We start from the raw sequence: 24,171 nt of genomic DNA, 5'->3' as shown, positions 1-24,171 counted from the left end.
AAAATGTTGTGGCAGATGGACTAAGCCGTATGTTTTCCAATAATGTAGAGACCCATGAACTGGTTGATAGTTCTTCACCTCCTGAGTCCATACGGCCCGAGGTTAATGCCATTTTAACTGACGCTCCCATGTTGTTTCGGGATCTTGAGAAATATCAACGGGAAGATCCGACGCGGGCTCCCATTATGGAAACCCTTTCTTCTGGGGAACATGTTGTCCCTTATGTGCTGAGGAATGGTGTTCTACGTTGCCCATCGAGGCATGATAAGAAGATGAAGGTAGTGGTTCCAGCTGTTCTTGTGCCAATGATCTTCAAGTACTGTCATGAGACCCCATTAGGGGGGTATTTAGGCATCTTCAAAACCCTGGAAAAGATCCGTGAAATGTTTATCTGGAAGGGTATGGACAGTGAAATTCGTGAACTAGTTAAAGCTTGTAAATCTTGTTTGCTTAGTAAACCAACCATGTCCACCAAGGTAGTCCTTTTGTCTTCTCATCAAGCATCGCGCCCCATGGAACGTCTCTACATCGATTACGTAGGACCCTTCCTCCAGTCAAAGGGGAATGCCAATAAGTTCATCCTTGTATGTGTAGATGGTTTTACAAGATTTTCTTGGTTATTTCCAACTAAGCTGGCTACCGCCCAGTCCACCATCACTTGTTTAAATTCCATTTTTGCTTCTTTTGGTCCGTGTCTATATATTGTGTCTGATAATGCTAAAGCTTTCACCTCCAATCTCTTTCGTAAATTCTGTTTTGATCTGTCCATATCTCATGTGACAACTTCTGCTTATTATCCTCAACCATCTCTGGCTGAACGGGTTAATTGTAATCTGAGGTCTGCGCTGATTGCCTATCATCATGAAGATCATTCTAGGTGGGACACGTCCCTACATTGGTTAGCTTTTGCCTTGAATTCGGCGGTTCACGAATCCCATAAGTTTACTCCAGCTTCTTTGATGTTCAAGTTTGCTCCAAACACGCCGCTCTCTAACCTTTGGTCTCTGAGTGACATTCTACCTGAGACAATAGATCCTGATAATATTAAAGATCTTTGGAAGAAGGCTAAAGCCAATCTTAAAGTGTCTCATGAAAAGGTTAAGGAAAGATATGATCGTGGACGGAGACCCACCCATTTGAAGGTAGATGACCAGGTGATGGTCAAAAATTTTGTTCCCGCGGGCAAGCTTGCCCCCAGATTTCATGGGTCGTGTATTATTCTCGATTTCCTTACACCCGTTACCTTATTGCTAAGCAATCCAGCCACCGAGAGGATATTTAGGGTTCACCTGTCGCAGGTGAAACCTTTGTAACTTCTGCGCTAACGTAGCTGATTTTATATTTGTTTTAACATTTTGAAAGTATTCGGAAGGTTATATTTTTTGGGGGGGTTTCATTTTGAGGCCTTCTGCCCTTGGAATCAGGTTCCTTGTATTTAAGCATTTATTGTAAAACCTTCCCCGACCAGTTAAACTGCCATCCTGTCCTCGCCATGGCCATTACCATGCTCCCGTCTCCTGCTCATAAAAAACAGTGGCTAAGTAATATGAAAAACAAAACCTCCACGCCGCTGGCCCCTCCTCTTCACCACAAAGTCTGTACCCTAAAATCATTATGGTCCAACAAATTCTGCCTCCGAGATCTTTATGTTTCAGTGCCCCCGCAGCCGCGCTGCGCCATGCCGCTCCTGGGGTAGAGCACGGGCCCGATCTACTTCAGGGAGGTCAACCAGTGTACAGCGAGCCGGAGCCCTCCTCCCGGCCAAGGCTGATGTGCGGCACACAACCTGCAACTTGCCCGCGGCCTGTAAACGTTCGCCGCGTGTGCGGCATGCTTCGACACCACTACCCCTCTCATGGTGCGGGGGAGCGGTATCTCAGGGTACTTGAGGGGTCCGAGCGGTCTCCTCTGGACACATGCAGCGGCGGCTGGTCTGGCCGTCAAACTTAATCAACATTGAATGTACTTAATCAGCTACATGGACATTTCATATCAACAATTACTACATTTTTGGATTCAACTGCCATATTTGGTGGACCTAGAAAATTTTTCTTCACTTTTAAGAATTAAAAGTTTTTCCTTCTGAATTCACTTCTACAAGCATAAAGACATTACATCAAAAATTACTACAAAGAATTTTGAAACTGGATCAAACCAATTTAAGAACGTTTTTGTGAATCCTTCTGCAATTAATTTCTAAATCAACATCTTAGTTTGGACCTTGTTTTAAAACCAAATTTGGTGTTCTTCTGTGTTACCCCTTGGAGGGACTTTTGGGGAGGGGAGGTCTGTACCGGGCGGTACACCTACGCTCCGCTAATTCAAACATTGCGCCAGTTGAAACTCCTCTACTGGAGGAAGCCGGAACTTTAACTTCCACTTTAATTCTCTGAGTCCTCAGAAGATGTCTCTACTGTAAATTTTGAAGTGTTCTGAACTATGTCAGTTTCGATGTGTATTTATTTGCTCTGTAGTAAGAAGTGTGAACATTCTCTTCTAGATGGCACCTCTTAAGAACTACAGTTGTGCACCCTAGTGCGAACCGAGGGAACCTTTTTTTTTTTGAAGAAATTTAGTATTTATAAGTTTGTTCTTTATTAAATTTCTTTCAGCCATTGTTTAAGTTGGCAATGTTAATCCTTTCTTTCCGCCAGTTTTGAAATTGGCCAATCGCAAATTTCTGTAATTAATTTTCCACCAATCCTGGTTTTCTTCTCCAGTTTTGACATGTAATCTTTTGGTCGTCCAATAAAAAGCTTGTGGGCGGGTGTTATCATTCATGAAAAGTCTCGAATGTTCCACGAGGGTATATAAACTGCTGATTTTCGGGTCTCTGCGCCACTTCAGTAACATCTCTCATTGTGTAATTATGTAGCAGGAGGCGGGAAGCGCCTCTTTCTTCGGGCAGCAGTTCAACCACCAGGTAATGGCCGTTTTATAACTTATTTTCTTGCCAGCTCAGCAGTTTAACCCTCGGGGCAGGTTCGAAACTTTCCTCATGTAACCTGTATTTAAAATGTAAAAGACACTTGGTATAAAATCTGTCTCTTTAACTACAAATTGGGATAGAGAGTGCCTAACCCTCTCGAGCTCCCATTCATTTTGTTTTGAGATGACTACGTTTTTATAACAGTTTCCCTTCTACTCGTAATGTCATAAAATTTTTCAATCGTGTCACCTCCGTAGTATGGGATTAGCCCTTGCATGAGCGGCCTAGTGCCGAATAGGTTTTAAAGAAATGTATTAGGAGTGCAGTTACGCCTCCTCTCAAGTTGGTATTTTGGGGGCCATGTAATTGTCCTGTTTCTTTATGGAATAGGCCTCAGTAGGTTGGGTATTTTTACCCCTGTTTTCATGTGCTTGGAGGTCAGTTTGAAGGTGGAGTTTGGTGTGGCCTTTGATAGGCTTGAACTTTGAGAGCGGGTTGCTCTTTCTTAAAGTTGGTTTCTGTGTGCCTCGAGCAGGCTTTACTGAGTAATAGGGAGCAAGTGCTCCTGGGCATGATTGGGGTTTTCTGCCCCTTTGTCAAACCTTGTATTTGGGTAAAGTTGGGCTAATTGCTCAAGAATTGTGTGTCTGGGTCTCGGAGCCCAAATCCTGTAACAACTGTAATTGTACATTCTTGATTTGTTGCTAGGCTACTGAGTACCTGTTATATTTGTTATTTCTTGATCATGAAAAGAAAATATAACCTTGTTAAATTTTAAATTAACTTTAATTTCGTATATTGAGACCTATTCATCCCAGCACCTTCTTTTACCTCTGCTGATCCACCAAACCACGGTTAATAATAATAATAATAATAATAATAATAATAATAATAATAATAACCTAAATTCAACTAATATCACCCACCCTAATAATAATAATAATAATAATAATAATAATAATAATGTTCTGGACCATCGTCAAAATGTGCGGACCGTGCTGGAAACGCGTCCTGACCGGGTAATGACTACGATTGCAGTCTGGCTGCGGGTTCAGTACTGCCAAGGCACCCAAGACGACACCACACCGTATCTCCTCAAGGATTTGATCCCTATTAAAATGCTTATTGGAAGAGATGGCAAAGATTTAGGACCCAATTGACCGGGTGGAATACCGGGACCTAGCCCGGGAAGTAGGATCTCCTCGAGGATTTGATCCATATTAAAATGCTTATAGGAAAAGATGGCAAAGATTTAGGGACCCAATTGACCGGGTGGAATACCGGGACCTAGCCTGGGAAGTACAAAATCGATTGCTGGAAATAAAGATTGAAATATGGGAGGAACTTTGACGTAATCTCTCAGAAAAGGAGTCAGATTATGAATTTTAGCGGATTCTCTCAGAAAATGAGTTAGATCGCGAATTTCAATGGATTATATATAAAACATTAAGCATTCAATTATAAATTTCATTATAATATCATAGCGAAGCACGGGTACCTTGCTAGTAGTTTATATATGAGGATTGCTACGCGTTGGCGGTGTAATAGTCTTATGTTGTCTTGGTACATAAGTTGAGGCACTTTCTGTCAAGTTGGGCTTTGGTATGATAAAGCTTAATGAATACGTTAAAATCTTGATAAGTGTCTTATTCATAGTGAAATGCGGCACTGAGGAATAATCTGAGCGCTGTTGTTGGCATAGTCTTCTTATTTTAAAATTGTACTATGCACGTCGAAAGGTGGTTTTCAGTGTACATGTAGGTGCTAGGATGATATGTAGGACCTAGGTTCCTCAGTTCAAGCGGAATGTGAAACCTAGAGAAAAAGGGGAGATGACTTTAATATGGTGTTCTATAAAGGGCAAGTCATATTAAGCAAAGGTATTGTACCAGGAATGCCTATGGCCTGGAACATTGTGTTTTTAATTCGCAAAGTATTTGCGACATGAAGGCGCAAACACTTGAATGCAGCGTGCGGGGTAAAGGTATGGGAAGGAGCTGCAAGCTATGCGTGTGAGAGAGAGAGAGAGAGAGCTACGTCACAGGCACGAAGCATGCAGGATGATGTAATCATCATTTGCAGCCGACTCACTAGTCTAAAATGTACCCTTTCAGGTACATAATAACAAGTACATCACTGTGAAGCCCATTATTTAAGTGTAACCTTGCCAAAATTTCGAGTAAATCAGCCTACAGTTTCTCAAGATATTGAGTTGGAAAGAAAACACATTTTCCACGAGGAGCAGACAGCCAGCCTTAACTTTGCGTATAAAAGAGCGAAGACTGGAGAGGTACAGTTAGTTACAATCTGCAACTCAACCATGACTAAACTGTCGCTGTGTGCAGTGTCGAACCTGAAAACTTTGTCGCGTTATGCAAAACTAGTCGTCGTACTTATAAAATTTCTGCAGTGCTATGGAACCTAGAAAAATCTGGCGTGTGCCAAGGTGAACTCTAATATTTCTCGGTAATATCTCAGAACTTATAAAATTTCAGTGTGTGCTAGAATGAGTGTTTAACATTTGACAGTGATAGATTGCAACTTAAGATATTTCAAGAACTCGGAATTTAGTATTTGTCATAACCAAGAGTGGACAACTTTTTTCAAATATTACTTGTTTTTAAACAGTGGTATCAAATAATCTAGTGAATCTTAAGGACATTTTGTTGCAATTCCATGAAATATTAACTCAATTGAAGAGAAATAACACATAATATCCCCTTAGTATTTGTGTTGTGAATAATTAGGAACATGTGAATACGTCTTACGTGTGTAGTAAATGAACTGAACTGGCACTTGATAACCCAACAAGCTTTAAACTTCAGGTTTTATTTTAAACCAAGTACAAGGTGTTTTTGACTGATAAGAACATTATTCTCATGTGTAAATAGTACGAATTATTGGTACAGTGTTTCGAAACTATTACTACTTGAACTGTGCTTCGATATTGCAATTACCTAAAACTGTGCTTCTAAAGGTAGAATCTTTCGAACAGTGTTTTGTGCTTCGAAACCATAATTGTTTCAAACTGTGCTTTACTTTCACTCAAAGCCATAATTATCTCAGAGTGTGATTCTTATTTTGAGTTTTACATGACAGACTGTGATTCATTCAAAGTGCAATTTTAAGTACTGTTTACTAGTGATTTACTAATATTCATGTGATCAGATTGTGCCATTTTAACACTCACATTTTACTGTCAATTGAACTTTCTCATGTCGTCACAATTAATATGTGACACCAGAAATCTTGACCGAGTGTTTAATCCTCATATCAATCTAACACCTGACTCGACGTGGGAGATGGAACGTGGTACAGCGCGAGATTGAATGTGGAACAGCATGGAAGATTGTACATGGTACAGCATGGGATTGAACGTGGTACAGCGTGGGAGATGGTACGTGGTACAACGTGGTGCTCACGACATCGAAGGAGTTTCAGATGCTGTTTGTAAAACCGCATTCACCAGTTCCAGCGTCATGAACATTCAGGTGATATGAGTGCATTTAACATCAAACTTTTTGAACTGTTAAAGACAGTGATTACTTTGAAATCATTCACATATGCTAAATAGCACTAGTCAGTTACAAACTTCATGAAAAGTCACTTTATTCTTTTCAAGTGCTAATTTAATTTCAAGTGTTAAGTTAAAAAGACTTCAGGAAATTTAAAGTAATATTTTTTATAAAGACTGTATGCATTACAAGTGATTACTCTAGAAAGACTGTAGGCATTACCAGTGGTTATTCTAGAAAACTCTAGAGAATTACGAAGCAATATTTACTTTACAAAATTAATGAAAGAAATTAGTTTATTTTCAACTTTCATTCATCGCAACTATTTATCAGGATTCACAATATTTATTGAAACATTCAAGAATAAATTTAACAGAGGAGATTTCCAATTAATTTCTCATTTCCAATGTGAGATAATAATTTATTTATATGTCAAGTCAGTTGAATAAATTTAATTTTGCAAAATAACATCTATTATTTCACTCTGCGAAATCCTTTCTCTGTAACAGCTCCTAAGAACTGAACACTCCCCAAGACCATTCTCATGCTCCTTATTCCTACAACTTTTCCTAGTACAGAGAAAGAGATATAGTAATAGATGGCGCCCAGACGTAGAAGGGCTTAGACTGGAGCCACCAGTAAAGTAATAGACGGCACCGAATGAAAGGGCGTAGATTGGAGCCACACCCATGCACCAGTATAGTAATAAATTACACCGAACGTAAATGGGCATAGATTGGAGCCACGCCAACACATGAAGTAACAGTAACAGAAGCACTAACACGCATAGGTCTCGATTGAAGCTACAATATGCTAAGTAGAATTATAGTAAATGCGCCAAACATTTAAGGATCTTACTGTCTCGAAGGGAGTAGCACAAAACTTTACATCCAAGGCATACAAGTGTGCTTAAATCTTATAAATACAATCATTTCAAGGCATCTTTTGAATCAACAAGACTTAGATTTAACTGTGTTAATTGATACGACTTAGATTAATTTCATCATCATGGATAATCTGATAGCCGCTATCAAAGCACTTAGGCTCAGTATTAACGACCAGAATACCAAGATAGACAGAATTAATATGTAGATGATTGAGTCAAATGCGGAATTACAAGCACAGATGGTTGAATCTAATGCTCAATAAAACACACAGATGGATAGGACTAATACACATATGGTTGTGTCGAATGCTCAATTACAAGCACAGATGGTTGTATCTAATGCTCAATTAAACCCACAGATTTACAGAGTTAATAAGCAGATAGTTGAATCAAATGCTAAAATTAATCAAACACTAAGTCGAAGAATTAACCACTAACGTTAATCAAACTTTGGAAGCCAGGTTTACTGAAGCTCAATCGACTTTAGATAAGTTTGCCGAGGCTGATAGAACAATTAATAATAGACTTGCTAAATCGAATGCTATGTTAGAGCAACGATTTAGAGAAGCAGGTGTCCACATGGGAAAAGGATTTGCCGACTCAAGCACAAAAGTGTAGAGGCTAAACTCAATGAAACGAAGGAGGCTTGGTTTCTCAAAAATGTTACTATGCATCTGTCTTCTACCTAACATAGCTTCACAATTTTATATCGCGGCCCTTCCAACCCTTTATAATAAGGCAAGACACCAGCCAACATATGAAACAATAATCAAGAAACGGACCGCTAGATTGAGAAGATATTGAGAATGCTGCTGTTTCTAAAGCTTTAAATTTCATTGGTGTTTTTTCCTTGTCACAGGCTTTTCGCCTGCACGTTATATCAGGCTTGGTTTCTCAAAAATGTTTGCTCCCGCTCCCCTCCTGACCAATTTAATGTGTATGGGTTTCTACAAGGATGATTTTTGACAGTGATTTCAACCTGTTTGTTATTGTTACTAAACAATATTTTGTAAACTATGAGGTCCACAACCTCACCATGTGCTACTATTGTTCATTTCCATCTGCATCATTTGTTTTTTCATTCCTTTGTTTTCTTAGGTTAACACAGTTTTTAGTTTCAATTATTATTTTAAATTAACACCTTTTCACTGAGTTTTGTCGCAGTGAGTTGTTTTTTGCTCCGCATATTGATGTAAATATTGTATATTTGTGCTAATTTTGTTTCCGTCTAGGCCCTCTTTTGTTTGTTTTTTCATTTGCTCCTTCATTATGTTTTTTAGCATTTTTTCAACTTATTTTATGTAAATTATTTCAAACTCCCCTCATTTTTCACTGAAAATGGCTCAAACGAGCCGAAACACGTTTGAATTTGTTTACTCCGTCTAATGACGGAATATTTATTGTATTGAATTAGGAGGATACTCTCATTTTTCACCTTTGTAAAGTATCTTTCTCTATATTTTATGTTCGAAGTCTCTCAAAGCTTTTCGCCTCTACTTCTGTAGAAGTACAACATTTTTAAGTCTAACTGGTTCACGAGTTCCTCCCACTAACTGATGGGGAGTGTCATGGAATTCACTCGAACAATTTGCTTCTAACTGCGTCAACAATATATGCGATATTTGCTTCTATTCACTTCTAGAAGCACTTACAGAACTTTCTTTTGGGTTTTCTGTTTTACACTGACGTTGTGTAGCTGACTATTGCACAACATTACACATGCACTCACTTTGTGTTGCTCCAGCTTGCTTCAGGTAAAACTTGTATGAAGTCTTATGCTTTGAATACTTATAACTCTCTTCCACTTAGTAAAATTATCACTCAACCTTTGAAACACTATTAATTCTTGCTACTGTTACATGATCATATAAACTCTAGATCAATACTCAATATTCTTGGTCTCGGAGGTCGCGGATTCGAGATTTGTTCAAGTCCGTTCGCTTGGCACTGACACATGAAAGGGGGCGCATCGCGACACGTGGTTGTGACAGGCGAATGGGGATGCCAATTTTGTGTATCTTGGGGAGGGCTTTGGCAGTGGGTAAACCTGGGTTCTTCTTCTGCTTGTATGACTGCATAGGATCACTTTAGTCAGTCCATCGCTCAGGTCTCTTTGCAGGGATTGTTCGGGATTTGCGGTCCTCCCATTACTTCTACAGACGCTCCGATCCTTGTGCCCTTTCCTCAGGGGAAAATGTGCGTGTTGTTAGTTTGTTTCGTGTAAGGGTAAAGCGGAGGTATGTATTCTTGAGTTTTGTATTCAATTTTATCTTATTTGTGGTGTCTTCTGTTGTAAGGCCTATTTCCTTCAGATCCTCTCTTACTTCTCTGATCCATTTACATCCTGATGTGGTATTTTTTGAGACGAGATTGTGTTGTACTAGTTGTTTCAGAAGTCTCGATTCCTGCATCCTCATGATATTAATTTCATATCAATTAAGTTTTTTCTTGATCTATCAATAGATATGAAATATTCTTGAGGGTCTGCTTAAGTTGATGTTGGATTCTCGGGGTAGGATCCTTCGTTACTGTAGAGTATGAGCTATCTTAAAAAAATTGATTTTTTTTTTTTTTGCTTACATATTAGTTTTTGTCCATTATGTCCATTATTATAATAAAATTCACACTTGAATCCGAAATTGAATAGAAATTATTTTTTTTGACTTAACTATTATCAGGCTCCGAAGCTGCTTAAGATATCAGATTTTCAGAAAACCCAGCCAAACAGTCACTACAATCCGTCAAGATTCTTCACACCCCCAAATTCACAAACGACCAAGCTTGACAGCTGCAGTCGCTTAAGTGTGGCCAGTATTCGGAAGATAATAGGTTCGAACCCCATTGCCCTGAAGATGGTTTTCCTTGGTTTTCCATTTTCACACCAGGCAAATGCTGGGACTGTACTTTAATTAAGGCCACGGCCACTTCCTTCCCACTCCTAGCCCTTTCCCGTCCCACCATCGCCATAAGACCTATCTGTGTCAGTGCGACGTAAAGCAACTAATAAACAAAAAAATTTCACAAACGAGCAGCGTACAACAACATGGTGTACTGAGCCTTCAGTGTTCCAATGTCTAAAAGAGACCTCAAAAATGAGTTGAACACCATTCGTAATATAGCGAAATCTAATGGATACAACAGTTTCTTTATTGAAAAATTAATCAGTAAATATAAATATTGCCCCTCAACCACTTTGAAAAAAGATAAACAAAACAACTCCTCCCTTTCTATCTTTACAGCCGGGCTGAGTGGCTCCGACGGTTAAGGCGCTGGCCTTCTAACCCCAACTTGGCAGGTTCGATCCTGGCTCAGTCCGGTGGTATTTGAAGGTGCTCAAATACGACAGCCCCGTGTCGGTAGATTTACTGGCACGTAAAAGAACTCCTGCGGGACTAAATTCCGGCACCTCGGCGTCTCCGAAGACCTTAAAAAGTAGTTAGTGGGACGTAAAGCAAATAACATTATTATTATTATTATTATTATTATTATTATTATTATTCTATCTTTACATTCAATGAACAAATTTACAAAGTCACCAGCATCTTTAAAAAGCTGATGTAAAACTCGTTTTCGGAATAAGTAATATACAGGATTATTTGCAACAGTTGTATTTCTTCTTACGTTGGACAGACTGGGAGGAATTTTAATATAATGTACTCGGAACATGTCAATACCCTGATGTACAATAAATTTTCAGCTGTAGGACAACATATGTATGACTATAATCATAAATTCACAGGCATAAAACAAGATATGGAAATTATTACTGAAAGCTGCTTCATACATATAGATCAATATTTTAACCCGAATCATAATCTTAATGACATTTCAGAAAAGCCAAATATCCTGTTTGACCTTCAAATTCCCCATTTTTAGAAACGTCAAACCAGGAAGTCATAATGCATTTTTTCATAATATTCACAGCACCTCTCCTCAGCAGCCATCTCTTTTCCCACATCCTTCGGCCCCGCCTTAATCCTCCCCTTCCCGTCCACCCACCTCTCCTTTCCCTAACATCTCCCCTTGCCCCGTCTCTCTCTCTTTGCCCCGCCCCTTCCTTTTCCTTTGAATCTCACAACCGTTAGTATGAAGCACACAACAATACACCACGCACCACATGCCGCAAAGAGAGGTGAGTCTCGTATAACCTATGCAATTTGACTAACACACTCTCTCTCTCCTTCTATTCATTAATTTTATCTAATTTTATCTATCATTTATTCAGGTTAACTTTTTGGACACCGCAATGAATTGTGAATTTATACCAGCCACAAATTAAGAATGTGTCAGTTTTAACCATATCTTCATGTGCCGTCCTAACAATGACAATGACAGCATTTCAGCATGTTTTTAACAAGCACTACGGGAACATTTCATTTTACCGGACGAGTTGGCCGTGCGCATAGAGGCGCGCGGCTGTGAGCTTGCATCCGGGAGATAGTAGGTTCGAATCCCACTATCGGCAGCCCTGAAAATGGTTTTCCGTGGTTTCCCATTTTCACACCAGGCAAATGCTGGGGCTGTACCTTAATTAAGGCCACGGCCGCTTCCTTCTAACTCCTAGGCCTTTCCTATCCCATCGTCGCCATAAGACCTATCTGTGTCGGCGCGACGTAAAGCCCCTAGCAAAAAAAAAATTCATTTTATTATGTTGGTCGACGTGGAAACACCATCTAGGAGTTCTGCGTCAGCTGGTTACTTACTTACAGTGGCATCCAGTGGCTTGCATACTGCTAACACCACTCAAGTAGATTTGATAATTGATGATCTGACTACTGAATCAACATTTACCAGTTCCTGTTTTTCTATTGAAATTGTATTGATTAGCAGTGATGGAACTAACAATTCTATCAATATGAATATAAGAAAGAGTCTGGATGATGAGAATACTCCAGATGCTAAGAATGTAGAGCCTAATTTATTTTTCAGATTTTACACTTAGTTCATCCCAGATTTTAATGTTAATTGTGTATTTGTACATTAGTTTTCATATCAGTTGTGTGTTTTTATATTTGTTTAGTTATTAGATGTATTACATTAAGGCTGAATATGGCCAGCCAAGGCCGAAACTAGTCCCTAGTTTAGTAATGCATCAATAATATTGCAAAATATAGTATTGAAAAAGGTGGACCATATGACATTAATTTAATAATTATTCTTGTGGCATCTCTGAAAACCATGAAAGGGTACTTAGTGGGACGTAAAAAACAGAATATAGTTTCTTTTATTATTATTATTATTATTATTATTATTATTATTATTATTATTATTATTATTATTATTATTATTATTATTATTATTATTAATCTATCTATTCATATAAATATTAACAAGTATATAATACTAATGTGTTTGTTTCAGGTAATCAATGTTGGAGTCACATTACATCGACTTGAAGTTAGCAAAGGTACCTCTGAGACTATTATATCCACTGCTGCCAACCAGTGTGTTCGAAAGGTAAATTGATCTGCTAAAGATGTAAAAGCATTATATTAATTTAGCAGGAATTTTTGAGATGACTGCTTATTAGCTTAATCTTTCAAAAATTCCAAGAAGACTGAAAGCAAATTAACAGTTTAAAAACTCTACTAATTAATTAAATCAAATCAAATCTCTTTATTTGCAAATGAGGTGACTTCCTCGGTGGCAAATGGTACACTAAAATACATTTTTGTCAAGCATTAAATTTTAAATTAACAAGAGACGAAGAAAATTTTCCTAGAATACAATATTATACAATTTACGCTAATAATTGTTTCTATTAAACACACACATCATCCTTAATAAATTTATATTGTTTAAAAAATTCTACTTATAATATCTCCTGTACTTACAAACATAGTCAACTCATATACAGTATGTGAAATTACTTCTAATAATACTATACAACTGGTATAAGATTAAAATTAACATTGTATTTATTTACATATTTCTATTTTACCCATTTTGGAACCTAAGTAGCATAATGACCTGCTGCGTCTTAACCAGAGCCCCTTTTGCCACCACTTTTCAGAGTTCCTGAACGGCCTTCACAGCTACCGTAGCGGTCCCAGGGCCCTCGAAGTCCAAACTCCATAGACCAGGGGATGGAATTAAATTAATCACACACATTTTTTATTTACAATATCCTGCACTGGTCGAATGCCCTCTAACATTTCATTTATTTTCTCTGTTGCTGTTTATTCTCTTCTTGAATATCTGTACAGATTTTGGAAAAGGATCAAACACTACCCCTGGTAAACTGTTCCACTCCTTCACGCCCTTCCCAATGAATGAAAATTTACCCCAATCGCTTCGGCTAAATTTCCTTCTAATTTTGTACTTGTGGTCAGATCTGCCAATATAATTATTTTCCAACCGAAGCCTCTCATGGATTTCTTTCCATGCTTCTTCTCCTGTATAGGCTCTATATAATCCTATAAGTCTAGTTTTCTCCCTTCTCTTACTTAAAGTTTTCCACCCAAGTTCCTTTAACATTTCTGATACACTACTCTTTTTCCTGAAATCCACTGTTACAAATCTTGCTGCTTTCCTCTGCACACCATCTAGTTCTTTTATTAGGTATTCTTGGTGAGGATCCCAAACACTGTTTGCATATTCCAATAATGGACGAACCATGCTTAAGTAACTTTTTTCTTTTAAATCTTTGTTGCATCCTTTAAGTAGCCTCATTATGACATGTAACGATCTGTATGCTTTCTCAACAATGTCATCAACATGACCCTTCCAGTGCCAATTACTTTCAAATCTCACACCTAAGTATTTGCATTTGCCATCTTTTGGGATAACTACCTCGTCCAAAGTATATTCAGATTCAGTTTTAAAGCTCCTGTGTTTAAATGTTGTAACAGTTGATTTGCCTCCATTAACCTTCATATTATTTTCTTCAACCCATTGTTGGATACTCTCAAGGTCCCTGTGTAATTCTGAACAATCCTCAGTGTTATTTATTTCCCTATAAACAATGATGTCATCTGCATAAAATCTTATTTTTGATGTTATATTGTTCCCTAAATCATTTGAGTATATTAAGAAAAGTAACAGACCGATTATACTACCCTGTGCAATTCCCTTCCAAGCTTTCTCTTCCTGTGATATATTATTTCCTACTTTGACTTTCTGAACCCTTGAATTTGGAAATGTTCTTATCCAACATATAACCCTTACGTCCAATCCTATTCCCTCCAATTTCTTTAATAATATTCCATGTTTCACTCTATTATTATTAATTATTCTTGAATAGTAGCAAGAAATTCTAAAAAGTGTTGGGGTGAAAAAGTTAATACTACAGTATATTTGTGAAGGACGAAGGTGGAGTTGGACGTGATAGCCAAGTGATATTTTTGTAGGCCATACATTGACTTATGTAATGAACATTTCTGTGGTTTGGCTTTTCATATGAAACTGGAGGTCCCGTGGCTACATTCATGATATCACAAAAACTGCAAGCTAGCTTGTTGGCTTGATTTTCAACAAAAATGTTGTATTATTTGTCTAAATCACCCAAAATAAGAAGCAAATGGGATGAATATTTTCCTCACTTATTGAATGGAAGAACATTAAGTAATAAAATAGGAGGACGTCCACTGAACAGGAGAAGTCAAAACATACATTGCAATGGCAGAGGTGGAAGTTGCAGTTCTTCTTCTTCTTCTTCTTCTTCTTCTTCTTCTTCTTCTTCTTCTTCTTCTTCTTCTTCTTCTTCTTCTTCTTCTTCTTCTTCTTCTTGGCTCTTTTTCTCTTTACTGGGGTCGGCACTTGATATGCAGGGGACAGGGGAAAGTGCAGTATGGCACTTTGGCAGCCTAATGATATCCTGTAGTTTGCTCTTTTGGTGTTTGCATGGCATTTTAGTTCTATATTCTTTGAATACATTCTTATTGCTGTGAGGGAGACATGCCTTGTTGTTTATAAATGGGTTGCATGTAGGGTTACGAGTGCAAACCTTAGCAGCAATGGGAAGAGCACAAAATAAATTAAATGGGCTGATTTACAGTTATCTGAGAAATATTTCACTCAACTACAAATTACTTTTTCAACAAGTAATCAGTAAAATTAATGCTAGTTTTAAAGAAATCACTGACTATTTTTTTGCAGGCAAAGAACCGAGCTCGATAGCTGCAGTCGCCTAAGTGCGTCCAGTATCCAGTATTCGGGAAATAGTGGATTCGAGCCCCACTTTTGGCAACCCTGAAGATGGTTTTCAGTGGTTTCCCATTTTCACACCAGGAAATTAAGGCCATGGCCGCTTCCTTCCCACTCCTATCCTTCCCTGTCCCAACGTCGCCATAAGACCTATCTGTGTTGATGCGACGTAAAGCAACTTGTTTTTGGATGAAGCTGTAACAGTATCAAAGTTTGCAAGGAAAAGACATTATTCATATTATTCATTTTGTTTGGATTTGTTTTACCATACAGACATTAAGTGGCTATCATCACTAGGTGAGACTGAACACAATAGCTTGGAACTTTCAAAATTATCTTTTCGCATAATTTCTATTTTAGGTAGTGTCTTCTGGTATTCCAATAATTTGCCATATACTTTACAAATAAAATAATTGGTTCTTAAAATTCTCATGGCTAAACATTGACATCTTCGGGCAAATACATCTTTACATTTATTAAAAGTACACCCTACAGGAGCAGTTGATGGAATACCTGTGTTTGAATTTAAGAACATCACTGGGAATAAGTATGTCGTATTTGGAAGTACTGGAGAGATATTATTATTATTATTATTATTATTATTATTATTATTATTATTATTATTATTATTATTATTATTATTATAATACAATCTTCCTGCAACAGCTGCAGGTTGCCCAATGACAAAGAGTACGGTTACAACAATAGTGGATATGGATACAGTAGATAATGTGATCGTATGATGTTAAGGGGAGGCAATCGAGTGAGGCATGTGAAACATTTATTTGAGGTCTGCAAGCATGGTTCTTTGAAGGTCATGATGGACTTCTTGAGTGTGGTAATCGCAATGTTATAGATGAAATCTCTATACAGCCCAAAGGTATTGCAGAAGTTGACAAAAAATGTAGGTATGGTTCCTCAAACCAATTTTTTTTTTGCTATGGGCTTTACGTCGCACCGACACAGAAAGGTCTTATGGCGACGATGGGATAGGAAAGGCCTAGGAGTTGGAAGGAAGCGGCCGTGGCCTTAATTAAGGTACAGCCCCAGCATTTGCCTGGTGTGAAAATGGGAAACCACGGAAAACCATTTTCAGGGCTGCCGATAGTGGGATTCGAACCTACTATCTCCCGGATATCAAGCCAATTACAGAGATGGATGAGAGCTTATACTTTTGCTTATAGAAGTCCACCGTTTCTTCATAAATTCTTCTTTTTTCTGTATCAACCTCTTCCGGCTGGTTTTTGTTAGTCTCAAATCTAATTGGTGGTTCAATGATGAAACCTTCAGAACAGGATGGCTTAAAAGCAATAATGTCAATGCGTCAGTTGCTTCTTCTGTTGGAGAGACCATGAACTTCTTCATAGACATTATAACCTTGTCCTCGCAAAGCATTTGCTATCATTGATCTGGCTACATTATGGCGTGAGGTCCGTAGTAATTCACCATGTGGACAGGCTCCCAGGACATGTGAAAGAGTTTTGAACTCTCTGTGGCAATGCCAACAGAGGCTGTTACCCTGGGATCTACCAGGTACAGTACGCACAGCCGAAACATTGGCATTAATTTTTATTGCATCACGCCATTCACTGCAAGACAATCCTTTATGATCATGAATCCATGTATTCACTGGAGTATACTGTTTAAACTGGACTACACGTGTGCCTTTATGCTCTTTCTTGCTCCAGTTGTCAAAGGCTCTTCTTCTCAATTCAAATCGAACTTTCTTTGTATCTACAAAACCATGCCTTTTGTCTTAAATAGATTCTGTTTCTGCTACATTCAATTCGGCGAGGCTCGGGCTGATTTCTTGACATAAGTTTCTCGTTGAGTGTAAAAAAGTTATTGGAAAATTTCAAAATTTTGCATGCATTAATATGTTGCAGATATATTTCCCATGATACATAAAATAAACCCAGACCTTTAAATTTCATTTCAGCATATATCATATAATTCGGGACATCCATGGGAAGTTGCAAAATTTCTTTTAATGCTTCCCTAACCATAATCTCGGCGTCATTTATAAATTTGACTGAAATCTTTTGTGATGATACTGTCTGAAATTTATATACCAAACTGGGACAGATTGAGGTGTTTATGAGTACAAGTTTTTGATCGGAATGCAAAAGTGGTGAAGAAATGAGGAGCTCTAGGGTGTTTTTGAGCTTATTTAGGACCTCAACGGACTGGAAAGTAATTTCATTGGAGAAATTTACAGCCAAATACTTAATAGATTCTCCTTTCTTCAGACATGGTATCTGTCTTTCATCTGCCGTGAATACTTTTTCTTCTGATAGGTGACCATGTTTGATGCATATTCCTTTACATTTTTCAATATTGATGTTAAGTCCAATTTCTTGTAGTTGATGTATGGCCGCATGAGCAAGTACTAAAGCTGACTCAGAATCTTTTCCAACAATAACTACATCATCAGCAAAACTTAATACTGTTAGAGCTTCACGATCTGGACTCAACTGAAAGCCATATTGGGTAGATATCGACATTTTGCTAAGGTCATCCAGAATATGATTGTTGGCGAGATTAAACAGGATTGGCGACAGAGGAGAACCTTGCATAACTCCCCTGCTTATCAAGAGAGGTCTTGTTTTGCTTCCCTGCATCTGAATTTGTGTGACATTTCCTGTTTGCAGATTCATGATTAATTTCGTAAGTTTGGTTGGAATTGGTAACGACTTCAATGTCTCATTTAAATGAACATGACTAACGTTGTCAAAGCTTTCTGTATATCTAAGAAAATAGTAGTCAGATTGGCTTGTTTGTTTTTGGCTTCACGGAGAAGAGAGTCGAGTATCGCAGTGTTGACCTGCGTTCCAGAGGAGTTAGTAAATCCTCGTTGTTGGGGTTTAAGACAACATGTTCATGAAGACGCCTGTCAAGGACCCGCTCAACTACTCTCCTTTTTACTGAACAGATTGTGATAGGTCTCCAGTTCTTAATATTGAGTGTATCCCCACCTTTATGGATTAGAACAGTCCTGGCCTTTTTGAAGATAGAAGGTACAACCCCAGTTTTCAATATACATGTGGCAATGTGGGATATTATGTCGACTGCAATACTGTCTTTGATAACTCTGACGAGGACGTGGTCTGGGCCAGGCGATGTGTCTACGATTATATGATTAACAGCAAAGCTGATTTCATCTGGGCTTATAGTGTCATTAAATAAAATGTCAATTTGTTCCCTATCAATATGAGATGGGTATTTGGATTGAATCATGTCATTAGGTTGCCCAAGAATTTCAGAGAAATAATGGAATATTTCATCCAAAAACGACGGCTGTATATGTGGACGAGACCTGGAGACACTGGAAGGTATCAAATAGACTTCGTTATGATTAGGCAGAGATTCAGAAACCAGGTGATGGATTGCAAAACTTTCCCAGGAGCAGACGTGGACTCTGACCACAACTTGTTGGTCATGAAATGCCATCTGAAGTTGAAAAAATTGAAGAAAGGAAAGAATGCAAAAAGATGGGATCTAGACAAGTTGAAAGAAAAGAGTGTGAGGGATTGTTTCAAGGAACATGTTGCACAAGGACTAAATGAAAAGGCTAAAGGAAAAACTATAGAGGAAGAGTGGAGAGTCATGAAAAATGAGGTCAGTAGGGCTGCTGAAGAAATGTTAGGAAGGAAGAAAAGATCAACTAAGAATCAGTGGATAACTCAGGAGATACTAGACCTGATTGATGAACGACGAAAATACAAGAATGCTAGAAATGAAGAGGGCAGAAAAGAATACAGGCGATTAAAGAATGAAGTGGATAGAAAGTGCAAGGTAGCTAAGGAAGAATGGCTGAAGGAGAAGTGCAAGGATGTCGAAGGCTGTATGGTCCTGGGAAAGGTAGATGCTGCATACTGGAAAATCAAGGAAACCTTTGGAGAAAGGAAATCTAGGTGTATGAATATTAAGAGCTCAGATGGAAAACCACTTCTAGGGAAAGAAGACAAAGCAGAAAGATGGCAGGAGCATATCCAACAGTTGTATCAAGGTAAAGATGTAGATAATTTGGTTCTGGAGCATGAAGAGGCTGTTGATGATGATGAAATGGGAGACCCAATTTTGAGGTCAGAGTTTGACAGAGCTGTGAGAGACCTCAATAGGAACAAGGCACCTGGAATTGATGATCCCTCTGAATTACTGACTGCCTTAGGCGAAACCAGCATGGCAAGGTTATTTCATTTAGTGTGCAAGATGTATGAGACAGGAGAAGTCCCATCCGATTTTCGGAAGAATGTTGTTATACCTATTCCCAAGAAAGCCGGTGCTGACAGGTGTGAAAACTACCGCACCATTAGTTTAGTATCTCATGCTTGCAAAATTTTAACACGTATTATTTACAGAAGAATGGAAAAACAAGTTGAAGCTGAGTTGGGAGAAGATCAATTTGGCTTCAGAAGAAATGTAGGAACACGTGAAGCAATCCTGACTTTAAGTCTGATCTTAGAGGATCGAATCAAGAAGGACAAACCCACGTACATGGCATTCGTAGATCTAGAAAAGGCATTCGATAATGTTGATTGGACCAAGCTATTTATGATTCTGAAGATGATAGGGATCAGATACCGAGAACGAAGAATTATCTACAATCTGTATAAAAATCAGTCTGCAGTGATAATAATCGAGGGCTTTGAAAAAGAAGCAACAATCCAGAAAGGAGTGAGCAAGGCTGCAGTTTGTCCCCCCTCCTTTTCAATGTTTACATAGAACAGGCAGTAAAGGAAATCAAAGAGAAATTTGGAAAGGGAATCACAGTCCAAGGAGAAGAAATCAAAACCTTGAGATTTGCCGATGATATTTTTATTTTATCTGAGACTGCAGAAGATCTCGAGAAGTTGCTGAATGGTATGGATGAAGTCTTGGGTAAGGAGTACAAGATGAAAATAAATAAGTCCAAAACAAAAGTAATGGAGTGCAGTCGAACGAAGGCAGGTGATGCAGGAAATATTAGATTAGGAAATGAAGTCTTAAAGGAAGTAGATGAATATTGTTACTTGGGTTGTAAAATAACTAACGATGGCAGAAGTAAGGAGGACATAAAATGCAGACTAGCACAAGCAAGGAAGAGCTTTCTTAAGATAAGAAATTTGCTCACTTCAAACATTGATATCGGAATTAGAAAGATGTTTTTGAAGACTTTCGTGTGGAGCGTGGCATTGTATGGAAGTGAAACATGGACGATAACTGGCTCAGAAAGAAAGAGAATAGAAGCTTTTGAAATGTGGTGTTACAGAAGAATGCTGAAGGTGAGATGGATAGATCGAATTACGAATGAAGAGATACTGAATCGAATTGGTGAGAAGAGATCAATTTGGCTAAATTTGACGAGAAGAAGAGATAGAATGATAGGACACATCTTAAGACACCCAGGACTTGTTCAGTTGGTTTTTGAAGGAAGTGTAGGGGGTAAGAACGGTAGGGGCAGACCAAGGTATGAATATGACAAGCAGATTAGAGCAGATGTAGGATGCAGTAGTTACGTAGAAATGAAAAGGTTAGCACAGGATAGGGTGGCATGGAGAGCTGCATCAAACCAGTCTATGGACTGATGACTCAGACGACGACGATTTCATCCAAAGGAATTTTACAGTTTTCAGCATTGGAATTTAAAACAGATCTAATAGCCTTTCTGCGCTGATTGTAAAAGTGGTACTGGGTAAGCTGATAATTGTATTTTTTGCTGCATTTTATTCGGTCCCTTTTGTTGCCCCTTCAGGATTCGTTGTCTGTTTATATTTCCTCTGGTTGTCTGTGGTTTGTTTATTTTTCCTATACTGGTAGTATTTCGGTGACGGATGTTTGGGGCCAGGGAGTAGATCAATTGCAGAAGCGAAGAACTCTCATCAAATATTAATCTCATGGTTAAATTGCTCGTCTGTCAATTTTTTTAAAAATCTATTTCGCCACTGCATCATTTTCTGCTTAAATTCATACTGTAATGTGTTGAGATCTTTAGTTTCCGTGTTAGCATGAGGGTCATTTCTTGAACGATTGTTTCGACATTTTGAGAGGGATCAACCCCCTGTCGATTTCTAGAAACTAAAATTTGACGGTGAATATCAGGATGAGCTCTGCTGATGTGTATTTTGACCCCACGGGAACTGGAGTAATGACATCCGCATGCCTGATTTGAAGAATTTGCAGTGTGTCTAGCTGATAAACTTAGCTGAAGAGTTTGAGTTGCCTGAGGAATTCCTAAATTAACGTGCAATTGTTCACTATCTATCAATGATGAGTGCTGATGTAGTGGCTTGTGAGCTCTTGCTATGTGTATGTTAATGCCCCTCTTTGTAAGTTTTCTGTGACATACCTTGCATTCAATAAATGTAGGCACAGCACTTGAAGTGCTTGATACTTCCCGAGAAGTGACCACGTTCTGGAGTGTTTGGCTAATCCGTAATAATGCTGTTTTTTAATGATAGATCTTACCGAGTCAGATAGTTCTTTCCACTGCTAACACAAAGGTAAACAGCTGATGTGAAGTGTCAGAATAATAATAACGCTTATATATCGTCATATGTTCAACGACAGTGGTACAGAATGATATAGATGTTGATTCCCATAGGGAATCTGAAATATTTGTCCTGAATGAGTAAATTTATAATACCAATATAAATGGTCCGTTATTGGACATTATAAATTTTCCAGCTAACTCATTCTTGGTTGCCAGCGTTTCGCCCTCGTGTGCTAGGGTGGGCTCATCAGTTGGCACCTAGCACACCTACCAATATGCTGGCTAGTGCATACCGTGGAGGCCACTGCGTAGGCTAACTGGAGCCACCGGCAGTGCCAATGCACTAAGAGACTTTGTCTCATTATCAAAAATTGATGCCTGCTTGGTCATCAGATGATATAGATGTTGATTCCCATAGGGAATCTGAAATATTTGTCCTGAATGAGTAAATTTATAATACCAATATAAATGGTCCGTTATTGGACATTATAAATTTTCTAGCTAACTCATTCTTGGTTGCCAGCGTTTCGTCCTCGTGTGCTAGGGTGGGCTCATCAGTTGGCACCTAGCACACCTACCAATACGCTGGCTAGTGCATACCGTGGAGGCCACTGCGTAGGCTAACTGGAGCCACCGGCAGTGCCAATGCACTAAGAGACTTTGTCTCATTATCAAAAATTGATGCCTGCTTGGCCATCAGATGATATAGATGTTGATTCCCATAGGGAATCTGAAATATTTGTCCTGAATGAGTAAATTTATAATACCAATATAAATGGTCCGTTATTGGACATTATAAATTTTCCAGCTAACTCATTCTTGGTTGCCAGCGTTTCGCCCTCGTGTGCTAGGTTGGGCTCATCAGTTGGCACCTAGCACACCTACCAATACACTGGCTAGTGCATACCGTGGAGGCCACTGCGTAGGCTAACTGGAGCCACCGGCAGTGCCAATGCACTAAGAGACTTTGTCTCATTATCAAAAATTGATGCCTGCTTGGCCATCAGATGATATAGATGTTGATTCCCATAGGGAATCTGAAATATTTGTCCTGAATGAGTAAATTTATAATACCAATAATACCAGGACAAATATTTCAGATTCCCTATGGGAATCAACATCTATATCATCTGATGGCCAAGCAGGCATCAATTTTTGATAATGAGACAAAGTCTCTTAGTGCATTGGCACTGCCGGTGGCTCCAGTTAGCCTACGCAGTGGCCTCCACGGTATGCACTAGCCAGCGTATTGGTAGGTGTGCCAGGTGCCAACTGATGAGCCCACCCTAGCACACGAGGGCGAAACGCTGGCAACCAAGAATGAGTTAGCTGGAAAATTTATAATGTCCAATAACGGACCATTTATATTGGTATTATAAATTTACTCATTCAGGACAAATATTTCAGATTCCCTATGGGAATCAACATCTATATCATCTGATGGCCAAGCAGGCATCAATTTTTGATAATGAGACAAAGTCTCTTAGTGCATTGGCACTGCCGGTGGCTCCAGTTGGCCTACGCAGTGGCCTCCACGGTATGCACTAGCCAGCGTATTGGTAGGTGTGCTAGGTGCCAACTGATGAGCCCACCCTAGCACACGAGGGCGAAACGCTGGCAACCAAGAATGAGTTAGCTGGAAAATTTATAATGTCCAATAACGGACCATTTATGTTGGTATTATAAATTTACTCATTCAGGACAAATATTTCAGATTCCCTATGGGAATCAACATCTATATCATCTGATGACCAAGCAGGCATCAATTTTTGATAATGAGACAAAGTCTCTTAGTGCATTGGCACTGCCGGTGGCTCCAGTTAGCCTACGCAGTGGCCTCCACGGTATGCACTAGCCAGCGTATTGGTAGGTGTGCTAGGTGCCAACTGATGAGCCCACCCTAGCACACGAGGGCGAAACGCTGGCAACCAAGAATGAGTTAGCTGGAAAATTTATAATGTCCAATAACGGACCATTTATATTGGTATTAGTGGTACAGAAATCGACCAACGAAGCCGTCATAGAAGGTACCCCACAGTGATATCACGGAGGTTGTACATTGGTAATGTAACAGAGGAAAATCAGATTCAGGTCATTAAAATAATCTGTAGTAGAATTGAAAAAGTTATCTTCATCATAATTTATTTTTTTCCTGTTCCTCTTTCTGATGTATATCAATTACTAGAAAGTAAGGATTTCTAGTATGGAACAATTACAATTTTAT

General features: G+C 38.7%; 1 protein-coding gene across 2 annotated transcripts in view; it reads left to right on the top strand.

The window, feature by feature from the left end:
• mRRF2 (mitochondrial ribosome recycling factor 2) overlaps nt 1–24,171 on the top strand; it is a 370,843-nt gene that overhangs the window by 254,676 nt on the left and 91,996 nt on the right. For both annotated transcript variants that reach the window (XM_067139519.2, XM_067139520.2), the window contains exon 12: nt 12,692–12,787. In XM_067139519.2, the coding sequence (XP_066995620.2) occupies nt 12,692–12,787 (96 nt within the window). The remainder of the gene's footprint in view (nt 1–12,691; nt 12,788–24,171) is intronic.

The sequence above is a fragment of the Anabrus simplex genome, chromosome 2 (genome assembly GCF_040414725.1).
Source record: "Anabrus simplex isolate iqAnaSimp1 chromosome 2, ASM4041472v1, whole genome shotgun sequence".
NCBI classification, from domain to species: Eukaryota; Metazoa; Arthropoda; class Insecta; order Orthoptera; family Tettigoniidae; genus Anabrus; species Anabrus simplex.
The sequence above is the reverse complement of the archived record's forward strand: the minus strand, read 5'-3'. Positions and strand labels throughout refer to the sequence as shown.